The sequence below is a fragment of the Homalodisca vitripennis genome, chromosome 1 (assembly GCF_021130785.1).
Source record: "Homalodisca vitripennis isolate AUS2020 chromosome 1, UT_GWSS_2.1, whole genome shotgun sequence".
NCBI classification, from domain to species: domain Eukaryota; kingdom Metazoa; phylum Arthropoda; class Insecta; order Hemiptera; family Cicadellidae; genus Homalodisca; species Homalodisca vitripennis.
This window is the reverse complement of record NC_060207.1, coordinates 185,321,694-185,335,069: the sequence shown is the minus strand read 5'-3', so window position 1 is coordinate 185,335,069 and position 13,376 is coordinate 185,321,694. Positions and strand designations below refer to the sequence as shown.

At 33.3% G+C, this 13,376-nt stretch overlaps 1 protein-coding gene across 1 annotated transcript in view; it reads left to right on the top strand.

The window, feature by feature from the left end:
• The window catches only part of LOC124352886 (putative U5 small nuclear ribonucleoprotein 200 kDa helicase), a 36,408-nt gene extending 25,466 nt beyond the window's left edge, over positions 1-10,942 (top strand). Inside the window, exons 29-38 of the mRNA XM_046802606.1 lie at positions 470-706; positions 1,018-1,220; positions 3,526-3,676; positions 4,689-4,913; positions 5,133-5,220; positions 6,413-6,681; positions 7,086-7,262; positions 7,815-8,057; positions 9,506-9,629; positions 10,717-10,942. Of these exons, the coding sequence (XP_046658562.1) occupies positions 470-706; positions 1,018-1,220; positions 3,526-3,676; positions 4,689-4,913; positions 5,133-5,220; positions 6,413-6,681; positions 7,086-7,262; positions 7,815-8,057; positions 9,506-9,629; positions 10,717-10,832 (1,833 nt within the window). The 3' untranslated portion in view covers positions 10,833-10,942. The remainder of the gene's footprint in view (positions 1-469; positions 707-1,017; positions 1,221-3,525; positions 3,677-4,688; positions 4,914-5,132; positions 5,221-6,412; positions 6,682-7,085; positions 7,263-7,814; positions 8,058-9,505; positions 9,630-10,716) is intronic.
• Positions 10,943-13,376: the final 2,434 nt, after the last annotated feature.

Genomic DNA, 13,376 nt, shown 5'->3' with positions numbered 1-13,376 from the left:
CAGGTTGGCTAGTCACTTTCTTAATGTCTGCCGTAGTCTAGTGACGTCTCTTGAGTTGTAAGTTAGCACAAACATTGTAGACAAGTATTGTTGAAATTTAAAAATTTTGTTATAACAATACCAGCTTAAAAATATTTTAGCTTTTATAGGTTTAAAATATATCTCCTTTCTATGAAATCTGGATCACTGAGAATGTCATAGATTTTAATGTGATTTGGAAAGGTTTCAGAAGATTAAGGAATTAATTCTAATGAGTATTGAAATTTGGACTTATGAAAGGAATTCACTCTTGTATTGAGTTAAAGGAACCATTTGATTAGTTGCCAGAAATATCCTCCCTAATAATTTATTTTTAGTTTATTACAAATGAACATCACTAGCTTTATAAACTAAATAAATATTTTTTGCATTGACGCTGTGTTTAGTACATTTTTATTCTCATAAACAAATTGGTTGTAACATTTTACAGGGATTTAACATTACGCACAATGCGTCACGGCTAATAGCTATGGGGAAACCCGTGTACAATGCTATACTAAAACACAGTCCACACAAGCCTGCCATCGTGTTTGTGCCCACCCGGAAACAAGCTCGGCTCACAGCTATCGACCTCTTGACCTTCACAGCAGCTGAGGGACAACCCAACCGCTTCTTCCATGCTGAGGAAGAAGACATCAAACCTTTCCTGGACAGAATGGCTGATAAGGTAGGATTCTTGTACTCTTCCTTGGACTTACTTGCTCTGTCAAAAAACTTGTTCTTGGTATAATAAAACAACTGAAACTAAATTTTTAGCTATAGTTGTAACAGTTGTGTTTACGTCAGTTGTTTAAATATTCAAACAATACTTTTTACACTGATTTTACTTCCTAATTTAAGTATCATAAATAGTTTAGTATTTAAGGTGGTTCTGATACTTGGTTTTAAGAATTATCTACCTATTATTCTTTAGTGATTTGTAAGAACTATTTTTCAAGTCGATTTCTGGTTAAAGAAATGTTTTTGTTGGCTGTACAGACACTAAAGGAGACACTATCACAAGGTGTGGCCTACATCCATGAGGGGTTGTCGAAGAGTGACCACCGCCTGGTGGAGCAGCTGTTCGACTCTGGGGCAGTCCAGGTGGCGGTGGTCACCCGTAACCTCTGCTGGGCACTCAACATCTTTGCCCATCTTGTCGTCATCATGGACACACAGTTCTACAATGGCAAGATCCACGCGTGAGTATTTAACAACTCCCAAATTATTATTTGAATGTTATTTATTGCATTGAAAATAATATCGATTTTAATATGATTTAGATTAAAGAATTAATTACTAGGAATAAAGAAATTTAGGACTGTAATTAGTAAATTGACACTGTATGCCTATCATTTTACTTACTTACTTACTCCTGTGGCCACTCGAAACCCAGATGGTTTTTGACCTCGCCAACAATGTCTCTCCAACTTCCTCTATCTTGAGCCACTTCCAGTGTAGCGCCAATCGTTCTTAAATCCTTCTCCACCTGATCTCTCCATCGCATCCTAGGTCTGCCCAATGGCCTCACTCCCTCTGGTTCCCCTCGCCACACCTTCTTTATCATTTTATCTTCTCCCCTATGGGCAACATGGCCCATCCATCTCATTCTTTTACTCCTGATCAGTGCAATCACATCGGGATCTTGGTATATTTCTCTTAATTCTCTGTTCTTCCTGATCCGCCATATGTCTCCTTCTTGAACTGGTCCAAAAATTCTTCTTAGTATTTTGTTTTCAAAGGTTGTTAACTTTTTTTTGGGATTTCTTTGTGAGTGCCCATACTTTTGACCCGTACATCAAAACTGGCAAGATCATGGTTTTGTAAATTCTTAATTTAACTTTCTCATTAATAGTTTGCTTTTGAGAGGTTTTGCAAGGCTCCAGTATGTTCTATCTGCTGCTGCTAATCTACATTGGACTTCAACTTCTTCTCTATTGTCATGTGTTATCGTCACTCCTAAATACTTCAATTCCTTTGTAGCCTTGAATTCATGGTTGAGTACTTCTAGCTTTTCTCCTTCCTGTTCCATTCTTCTGCTTATTTTCATGTAGTGCGTCTTGTCTTCGTTTATTTGTAATCCTACTTTTGCAGCCTCAACTAAAAAGGCTTCTACTAGTCTGTTTAAGTCCCTCTTTCTCTCAGCTAGAATGGCTACATCATCTGCAAATGCCAGGATATTGAACTTATCTCCCTATTTTACTCCTTCAGGCATCCCCTTTATCTTTTTTAGTGCTTCTTCCAGAGCAAAGTTGAATAGAATTGGTAATATTCCATCACCTTGCCTCACTCCTGTATTTATATTAAACAAGTTTGTGTACTCCTTTCCCACCTGTACTTTTCCTTTGGAGCTGCTTACACAGAGTCTTGCTAGACTTATCAGTTTATTTAGGATACTAAACCTTTTCAAAATGTTCCATAGACTACTTCTAGAGATACTATTGTATGCTTTTTTAAAGTCTATAAATATTATATACAGATCCTTATTGTATTCATAGTATTTAGAAGCTAGCTCTTTCATTATAAATATCTGGTCTATTGTAGATCTTTCTTTCATGAAGCCTGCTTGATGATCTTCAATGTTTCTATCCGCATACTCTTTGAGTCTATTCAATATTAGCTTGGATAATATTTTGTAGGTTGTGTTAAGTACAGATATACCTCTATAGTTTTTACAGTCCAGTTTGTCGCCTTTTTTGTGAATAGGTACAATAACTGCCTCTTTCCATTCTTTCGGGGTTAATTCCGTTCTCCATTATAATACTGCCTATCATTCTCCATCATGCCTATCATTTTATTCAAACAAAAGTTTTCATGGTTATACTTATATAATTAAACTCAGAATACAAAATATGCTATTGCTACGGTTTGCTTTGTGAACTTCAAATTCTTTAAAAAGCTACATTCTATACCAAAATTAGATAAAATAATATTATTGATCAAAATGGAACAAAATTCAGAAATTCTCAAACAATGAAAAAAAAATAATTAAAATTGATAAACAAATTTAAGATAGTGAGACACATTTATAATACTATTACATAATTAATTTTACTGATTTTTAAGAGAATAACATGTGTTTTGAAATATTGAACATTTCTTAGTCTGGTAATTCTAAGATTAGAAAACTGTCAGTCAGATTCTGTGGTATTTTTTTCCAAATATGAAGAAAATTTCATAACTGGAGATGATTAATATCTACTAATTTAATTAAATCGTAAATGACAAAAAACAAAGAGGAAGCAAAATTGCTCTAAAAATACTGTTTTCGCAATACTCACTTAGAGAGAAATATGTGGAAGATCTGTCCTGTAGTATATGGTAAGGTAACAACATGGAGAACTCTCAATAATCTACCAGGTATGGGTTCTCTGTTACGTCAGGAACCTACTCCGTTGTTGTGTGGTTGACTTATTTAACCAGTTATTTTTGTTTTATTCTGTCCCTACATTATCTGATCTTGAATTTCAATTTTGTTTAAATCTTAAAGAAGAGGTTTGTTTACAGATATGAAGACTACCCCATCACAGATGTCCTACAGATGGTGGGCAGGGCAGACAGGCCTCTGGAAGATGATGATGCCAAATGTGTCCTCATGTGTCAGAGCTGCAAAAAAGACTTCTTCAAAAAGTTTTTGAATGAATCACTTCCAGTTGAGGTTAGAAAATTTATTAAAATCATTGGCCACTTAATGTTTTTGAATCTGTTCTACAACAATTTTTTACATATTATATAAATTTTGTTTTAATAATTAAAATTCTGTTTTAGGAAATGAAAATAATGAACAGGCCATAATTAATTAATAACATTATTATAGACCCTTAAAAGCACAAGAAACATTATTTTGAAATTGATTGTTGTAGGAACAAAAACACTGTTATTCTACAATGCCTGTTTTATTTTTTTATAAAATTTAATATTTTAGTGAGCAAATTGATTTCATTTAGTTACTTTAGCATTCATTTAAAGTTTGTTTACTAAACACAATAACTGTCTCTAAAGGCATTAATTTTTAATCAAACACTAGCTTTAGTCTGACGTACATATATTATTGACCTACTTACATGTATCATGTTTTTATCTCACCATAAGACAATCACAACAAAACACAAAATCTACAATTTTTTTACCAAATTAATCAATTTTCTGCTACCTTGTGGGAGGAAGATTAGTAGATAATAACATAAACTTGTGTGTGACTTCATAATTTACCTGAAAGGGGTTCAGGCAAAAAAGGTCAATTTTTGGTCTTCTCTCATGCTATATCTATATAAATAACTAGAATCATGTTGTTTCTTCCACGTTTATAGTACATCAGACAGTTCACTTTATTTCATATAAATACCTTTAGTTTTGCAACTAAATATTTTCACCTGCAATAAAATCACCTACAAATACAGAATAATAATTTTATCTTGAATCAGAGCATAGCACATCTCAATAGCTAGAACTCCATAAAAGAAACAATTTTTCTTTTATTTAAATATTTATGTACATTACCATATAAGTTTTTAAGTTGCACAATGTAGAAAGTCCAATATGTCAGCAGACAAAAAGAACAAAATCTATTGTATCATATAATATATTTTAAAACAGTTTAAATAGCCAGATAGTTTAAAAATATTTTTATAGTAACTATATTTTAATATATATTTGATGTGTTACTGCAGAGCCACCTTGACCACCGGCTGCATGATCACTTCAACGCCGAGATCGTGACAAAGACAATAGAGAACAAACAGGATGCAGTGGATTACCTGACGTGGACCTTCATCTATCGTCGACTTACTCAGAACCCTAACTACTACAACCTGCAGGGGATCACACACAGGCACCTCTCCGACCATCTGTCCGAACTGGTGGAGAACACACTGCAGGATCTTGAACATTCCAAGGTCAGTCTTGGGTCTTGAACATTTAACTTATCTAACACATCAAGTCAATTTATGGTTTAAATCAGTATTTAGTAACAGTTTGGAAACATAGTTTCAAATAACAGCTCTTCCATTGAAGTCTGCAGTTAGTCCAAGCTATTTATTGTTAGTGTGTTTCAAATAGTCAAATTGTTTTAGGTTGTCAGTGATATTTTTTAAAATAAATTGTTTTTTGTGTAGTGCATCAGCATTGAGGACGAGATGGACTGTCTACCCTTGAACTTGGGGATGATTGCTGCATACTATTACATTAACTACACTACCATTGGTAAGCATTAGAAGATACAAAGAAAAATTAGTTTTACATAGCTCTTTATTGATTTGTGAAACTGGAGAATTGAACTAGAAACTTCTTGAAGAATGAAGGTGTGGCAAAATGTATGGACCACATTTCATTCTTTTTGGACCAATCGGCTGTTTAATGTGTATAAAGACCAGGTGGCAAAAATTAATCAAGCAACAGTTTACTGGTGTTTTGTGTAACAGCTGTTTACTCCCTCCAAGAATTTATGTTTTTACAGCCAGAATTCAAATTATAAGTGTTTAGCCTATTTCTTACAATAAAAAACTAAGGTTACGAAAACAAATCATTTAACATAATTTAATGTTTGTTACATATATTTTAATGGCATTGACCTTACAAATTAAAGTTGTTTTGGAAAAACTTATTCTATTGTTGTTTGTATTAGTGAATACTGATATTTTATTTCTTTATGTATTATATCACATATCGTAATCTTGTACCCCAAAAAATTCACAATCAAAGTGCCTTGTGTCCAATAGTAAATTTTATTGTCAAAGGTAGTAGCAAGAAAAGACAGTAAACGGTTTTCTAAATATTTTGGTATTATAAACATTGAAAAATATATACAATAATAAAATAACCCTTCTCTAAAACCCTTATATGCTAGATTTTGCTGTTGTGACTTTACTATAAAAAGTATTTACGAATTATTTTTGTGCGTTTACACTTTTTATCTGGTTTTAAATCTGTTAATAAATAACCAACTGTGAAAAATTGTATTGTCTTAAAAGTTATTCAGAAAGATTGGTGATACAGAAATGTCTATAAAAAATAAGATGATACATGCTTAAATATTAATGTATTCATGGCAATTATTTAATTAAAGTTATTTTTACTAAAGACAATGAACTTATCCGCTTTGTAGCTTAACTTGTAATTTTATTGGTATGGAGGAAAATTCAGATTTATAAGGAAAATTTTACTATCTTCAGGTTGTAAAATTTTAATTTGAAAATACAATAATTTGTTATTGTTGTTAGTAAATGAAAGTCTCCTAATCTATTCAAATACTACAGTTAATTAGATTTGTTATTGTGCCCCATGTAGCCTGTGTCCCCTGGTGTAATCACCCTGCTAGTAACTCCAGCACTTTTCCCGTATCACAACCAGAACAATGTCATTATTGTGTGAAACTAATATAAATGTTTGTGACCAGAACTGTTCTCACTGTCGCTGAACAACAAGACAAAGATCAGAGGACTGCTGGAGATCATCTCGTCGGCTGCAGAGTACGAGGCAGTGCCGGTGAGACACAGAGAGGATCAGCTGCTGCGGAGTCTTGCCACCCGTCTGCCCAACAAGCTGGCTGGCAGTCCTCGCTACAACGACCCCCACGTCAAGGTCAACCTGCTGCTACAGGCCCATCTGTCTCGGCTACAGCTGGGGGCCGAGCTGCAGGGCGACACAGAGATGATACTGGGCAAGGTACAGCAAAATGCAGTGGTGTCATTATAGCATAGTCAGAATTCAAATTGTGCATATCTATGACACAAAAGTTTCGTAGAAAAAAAACACTCATGTGAGGTTTCCCTAGTACAGGAACACTATACATGTGGTCACCAGCTTGAGGGTGTAGAAAAACAGATTAAAGGTTTTTTCTTTGTGTCTTTAATAATGGTTTCAATACAGTTCCAGCTAAAGGTTTTATTAACTACTATACAAACTGTATAAAAAATAATTGTGTGATTAACTTGTTGATTAAATTGTGATTAAATTTATAAAGGGTTTATATTGAAATCATTTTTATTATTGAAATCATTTTTATTTTTAATGTTGTAAATTATACTGTTGTGGAAAAACATTCCTGATGGTGTGTTGGTTGTATGTAGGCTATACGACTGATCCAAGCTTGTGTGGACGTGCTGAGCTCTAACGGTTGGCTGTCGCCTGCGGTAGCTGCCATGGAGCTGGCACAGATGGTCACTCAAGCCATGTGGAGCAAGGACTCCTACCTCAAGCAGCTGCCTCACTTCACTGCGGACATCATCAAGCGGTGCACTGACAAGGTACATACTTAACGACAACCTCATGTGGTTATAACATATTATCAAATCGTGAACAATTGATTTATTGTTAGAAAATTTACAAGCTAGAATTGCTTTTGAGATTTGTACCTGTATGTAACAGAAAGAATAGAATATGTGTTCTTTTGAACCAAACTGTTCAAGGGAATAAATCAGAGTGTTTACTGGTCACAGTCTTGGAAAAGTCATTGATTTTAATGAGGGGTCACGAAAGTTACCAAAATGTCACAGATTTTTGTTTTGTTTAAAATATCAGTTTTAATGGCATAATGATTATAATTAATGATGTGTCATAGCTGAATCTCAAATCCACCGAATGTTAATAAAGATTCAGATTCGAGAATTGCTAAATGGGATTTGGCAATCGAATCTGTGAAGACTCGCTGCATCGTTAATTATCGGCTGATTGGTGGTACCAAATTACCAATTGCAAAAGATTAATTTTGTTGTACTGTGTAAGGAAACCCGCAGGTATTTGCCAGACCTAGATCTCGGTCTGTGTTTGTCTAACAAGTGCACTTGTCTGTTGTGTAGGGTGTGGAGACAGTGTTCGATATGATGGAGCTGGAGGATCAGGACCGCATCAAGCTGCTGCAGCTCAGTGAGGCGCAGATGACCGATGTGGCCAGGTTCTGTAATCGCTACCCCAACATTGAGCTGAGCTACGAGGTCCAGAACAAGGACCGAATCAGCTCCGGCTCATCAGTCAACGTTGTTGTGTCTCTGGAGCGGGAGGATGAAGTCACTGGTCCTGTCATTGCCCCATTCTTCCCTCAGGTGCGTGGTCTTCATGAAAGGATTTTCAGATTTTTTTGGGTATATATTAAAACAACTCCAAATTATAATTGCTTCAAAATAACCCAAAGTACTCTGTCATGTGTATACAATTTATCACAAAGTCGTGTTTATAGGTAACAACATGTATGTATATCGTATTGACATATATATATATATATATATATATATATATATATATATATATATATATATATATATATATATATAATTGTAAGTATAGAATGTCATCTCAAAATAAGTTTCAGAGAAACAGTATTATTTTCGTGTGACTGTTGAGTTACGTTTAGTTCACCTTTCTTTTAGTGCAGCATCTGGAATCTGACACTGTCAGAAACTTGATTTTTTGAATCTTGAGTCTGTACTTAGTCTGAAGCTCAAAACGAACTCTTTACATCGTTTCGACATCAGAAACACCTAGATTACAAAATATATAAATAGTGTAATTTAGGTAAAGAGGCTATCATTGTCTATCACATGTATAATTTAGGAAACAGGATTAGGTTAGTTCTTTACCTGAAGAAGAGATCAGATTGCAGATCTCGAAACGTAGTGTTACTGATTTCTTGTTTCACTCAACGATGGCAAATGTCCGGAAAAATCCTGTTTCCTTCACAATCCTTCCATAGCCAAAAATAACCTTCAAACAAAGAATATAATTTAGGTGTCTGATGTCAAAACAATGTAAAGAGTTCGTTTTGAGCTTCTTCGCCACAGACTTTTTTGGATCTCTTCAGATAAACATGACTCCAGATTTCAGGAATCAAGTATGTGACAGATTTGGATTCCAAACGCTGTACTTAGAGGAAGGTGAATTGGAGCTAAACTCAACATTCACATTGAACCAACCCTGCCCACCATAGCTACGTTATGTAGTATTGTTCACAATAACCATGATAAGCAATATCTAGCTTTCCCTAATTTACAAACATGCAGTACCTCCACTTTCAAGAAAACATAAAATATCAGCTGGCTACAAAAAAGGGAAAGTAATATCATGCCAACCAGAACCTTTCAATATAGGATGGATAAGATTAGGAAGAGTTCACAGCGTGTTCAATGCTGCTATCTCGTAGACAATAGTTGCAACTCTGCACTCAAAGGTTCATGGCGAGACTGTCAGAACACGATTGTAATAACACTACTGTCAGTGGTTTACTCTCATCATAGTGTGTCAATGGGTTAACACTGACAGAAATATTGTTGATAAATTGTGTGAATTACAATGCTCTATTAAACACAAAAAGATGACGGGTTATCATTTCTTGAGATATAATGATTAACTTTTGCTACAGTTTGTTTTCACTTCTTATTGTGAAAACACATTATGATATTTTGTATAATATGTTTCATGCTTATAGTTACAGTATGTACTTAGTTTAATAAAGTAATTGATCTATTTAATGACAACTACTTGTTGACTTCCACAGAAACGTGAAGAGGGGTGGTGGGTGGTGATTGGAGACCCCAAGGCCAACTCTCTACTCTCCATCAAGAGGTTAACTCTCCAGCAGAAAGCCAAAGTAAAGCTGGATTTTGTTGCTCCCAATCCAGGTAAGCAGTTTTTGGTGTTAACACAACCTAATTTGTTAAATATTAACGTATTCCAATTTCCAATTTTGGAATCTATTTAAATTAATTCTTATAAATTTAAATGATTGGCTACCTATTTTTCTTTTCACCATAAATATAATAGCATATTGTAATCAGGCCGGAGTAAAAACTGCTGAAAATAAAAATAAAAATTTTTACATAGTATATAAAAAAATGACGAGGGAATAAGTTTTATTTGCAAAAATTGTATTTCCCTTAAATAATTTGTTATGATGCAAAAATCTTTTTCATAAATTGAACGTCATTAAAAACCATGGCACTTATTGTAGCAAAAACTGTATACATACAGTAAAAATTTACATTGTTATCTTCAGCCATTTTTATTTGTCGGGATATAAAAATAAACAAATTTCCTAAATCATATACATTGTTAGTATAGTGATAAAAATATTGTTTTTGTTTTTTTCAGGTAAGTTATTTTGAACAGCCTGTAACCTAGAAATTAATAATAATATCAAAACTAAAAATTAATTTCAATTTTTTAACAAATTATTATGAAACATTATTTATTTACAGATTTAGAGTGTTGAACAGGTTTCCGAATGTGAAATCATAGAAAACGTCTGTGTTATGATGTTGTACATTTGATAACCACTTGAAGATAACACATACAAAATTGCCTTAATGGTTGCATTAAACCGCTGCTGGTAGAAAATTAAAAATTAATTTTCTATTGAAAATGTAACTCAAAAAAATAATTTAATACCCCTACATAAATATAACAAAGGAATATTTATAATTTGTAATCCAAAAGTTCAGTTTTAGTATTTGTTTCTACATTCTGTTCTTTACTTACCAGATCTAATCTCAATCTATTCAAATCACATAATATATAGTTATATTACAGTGAAAATAGACCAGATGTACTTAAGAAAAGCTAATGTATTAGCAATGAATTATTTTTCCAATCAGCTGCTGTAGAAACAAAGTAATGAAAACATTTTCAACATTAATTCTTTTGTTAAACACTATTAATTTCTAGATCTGCCAGCTTTTTTAAGTTTCTGTAAATAATCTCTGTTGACAGGCCACCACTCGTACACACTGTACTTCATGAGCGATGCCTACCTCGGGTGTGACCAGGAGTACAAGTTCAGCATCGATGTCGGAGAGTATGAGTCGGGTGAAAGTGACAGTGACTAGACGGATATTCTTTCTTCCCCTCCACGTACTCTACCATAGTATATTAAGCATTTTGTACATATATGTTTATAAAATAATTTTAGTTGTGAATAAATTTTATTCATGATAAATTTTGTTGTGGTTTAATTTTTATTTTAAGAATTTTGTTATTGTTTATATCTGTACATGAAACACTAATTGTGTTCCTCTTTATGAGTGAAAGCAATTAGGAATATTAGGGTCATTCTTGAAAAAATACATTAGCACATAAAGATGAAATGTAAACCGATCCTCATAGAATGTGTTATATATGCATATGTGTTTGTGCATGTAGTTTGTGGAAACTCTACAAATCTCTTTTAAAAGTTTTTTTTAAACCAGGACAAACCTCAATTTTGATTGGGTTTAGATGAGTTCTGTTTAATTGAGTAAACCTTACTAAGAAAAAGGAAGTGGAGTATTTTCATTTAACCCTTTAACTGGCAATTAATAGATCTTCTGTCGATTAGGCCTTGTCTCAACTGGCATCAATGGAGATTCCGTTGGTTTGCAGTGTGATTTTTATTTCTCTATGTCGACTATGATGTCACAGATTTACGATACAAAAATGTTGATGAGTAATTTCCTTAGTATCACTTCAACGTCTTTACTCAGTTGTACTATGATAATGGTGCCATTTATTTAAATCTTCTAATGCAATATTTTGTTCATTAGTGCTTAATATTCTTTAACCCTTAGAGCGCTGAATACAAATTCCTACATTTCCCCTAGCGTGCTATTAGTATAAGAAATACATTTTAAATTTGGTTAAAGTTCTATTTGATTTAATATTTCTGAAGTTATTATAGGAATAAAAAACATAAAAAGGGAATTTTTTTAATGTTTGTATTTTGTACAGATTAAAATGTATAACAAAATAAAACATGGAATTTGCCAATTTCAATAATTTTTCTGTGAATGAAACACTTCGAAGCATGAAGTGTTTTAAATTGAAGTTAAAATTTTTGAAATAATATAACTGTAAGAAATGTTCAGAAAAAATGTAAATCAGGCAACTCAACACAGGAACAAGCTTACGCGCAGGTCTCGTGAACAGCACTGTCGCCCTCACCACGCTGTGAAATCCCAGTCTGCAGGTCAGAATGGCATTCAGTTGCTATGACAACCAGTTTCGGACCGGTAACGGGTGGCCGATAAATGGAGTGCAGTCGTTGTTTGAGGTTCGGTCAACATTCTACCCCACTCTATCGGCAGTTTTACGAACTATAGTTCACGACAAAAAATAAAAACTTTGATTGCGAGATTTACCATAATACGCATGGTAAGGGTTAAAATAGTTTCAGTGAATATTGAAGTACGTGTTGCATTTATATATTTATAGGTATATTTTATGGATATAAAAAAGTAAAATACATATATTGAATTTTTTTTTAGACTACTAAATTTTAGTTATGTTTCAAAATTATTGTGATGTCTGCTGAACTAAGACGTTCAGATTGGTTCTTATTTTTGTCCAGCCAAAATATTTGTTCACAACTTTTTTGTTCACTTCCCACCAACCAAAATTGACTAAATTTTATATAAGACTTCAAAACAGTATACTTCACCATATAAATAAAAAAAAATTATGGTTGCCTGTAAAGTCGGTTTTACTGGTGAAGATTTTACGTGACAACGTCTTTTTTCTCGGTAGAATATTTATTGATATGAATATTATTAAATTGCACAATAGGAACAAGGAATTGAATGAAAATAAGAATTGCACAAATTTTAACTATAGAAATATATTTTGTTTACTAAAACATTGTACATAATTTGAAATTAATTAAAATTTGTTATTGTAAATGGTAAAGTTGAATAAAACATTTACTAAAATTGGAATTTGAAATTCTTGCTAAACACAGTTAAATTCTAACTCCGCGCGTGGTGATTGGTCGGTTTAGTTCGTTTGTTTGGTCGCACTGTTATGACAGGTTAGAGGTTATAATTTGTTATTTTAAATGTTTGACTAGCAATACGCGCTGTTTCTTCTCAATCGACTGAATTACGATTGATTGCAGAGTGATTTAAACTAATAATTTACTTAACACTATCAACATTTGTCAATAGTATGACATAACCTATAAACTCAGTTTCTCAACTTTTGTGTCAATCTAACAATTAATCAATCAATCATAGTTTACGATAATGAAATATCAGTGTACAATTATTTACCTTTATTGTTGTAGTTGTTGTAAATGACGAATCTAAGCACTCCACATTTTCACGAATAAACATAGTTATCTGCTTTATCCCGTGCGGCGGACCTACTGTTATCTGCTTTATCCCGTGTGGCGGACCCACAGTTATCTGCTTTATCCCGTGCGGCGGACCCACTGGACGGGCATCGTAACGTTACCGGGCGTTACACTTTTTCATGAGTGACTCCGAGCCGCAACCTAATTTAAGACGTTGTCACGTCAAAATTAATATTTTTTGTTATTATGTCAACTTCTTTAATTTTTCTACTACTCAAGTGCCTTTACCACAAGAGAGCTTCGTCAAACTTCACTGTAATCCTATGCT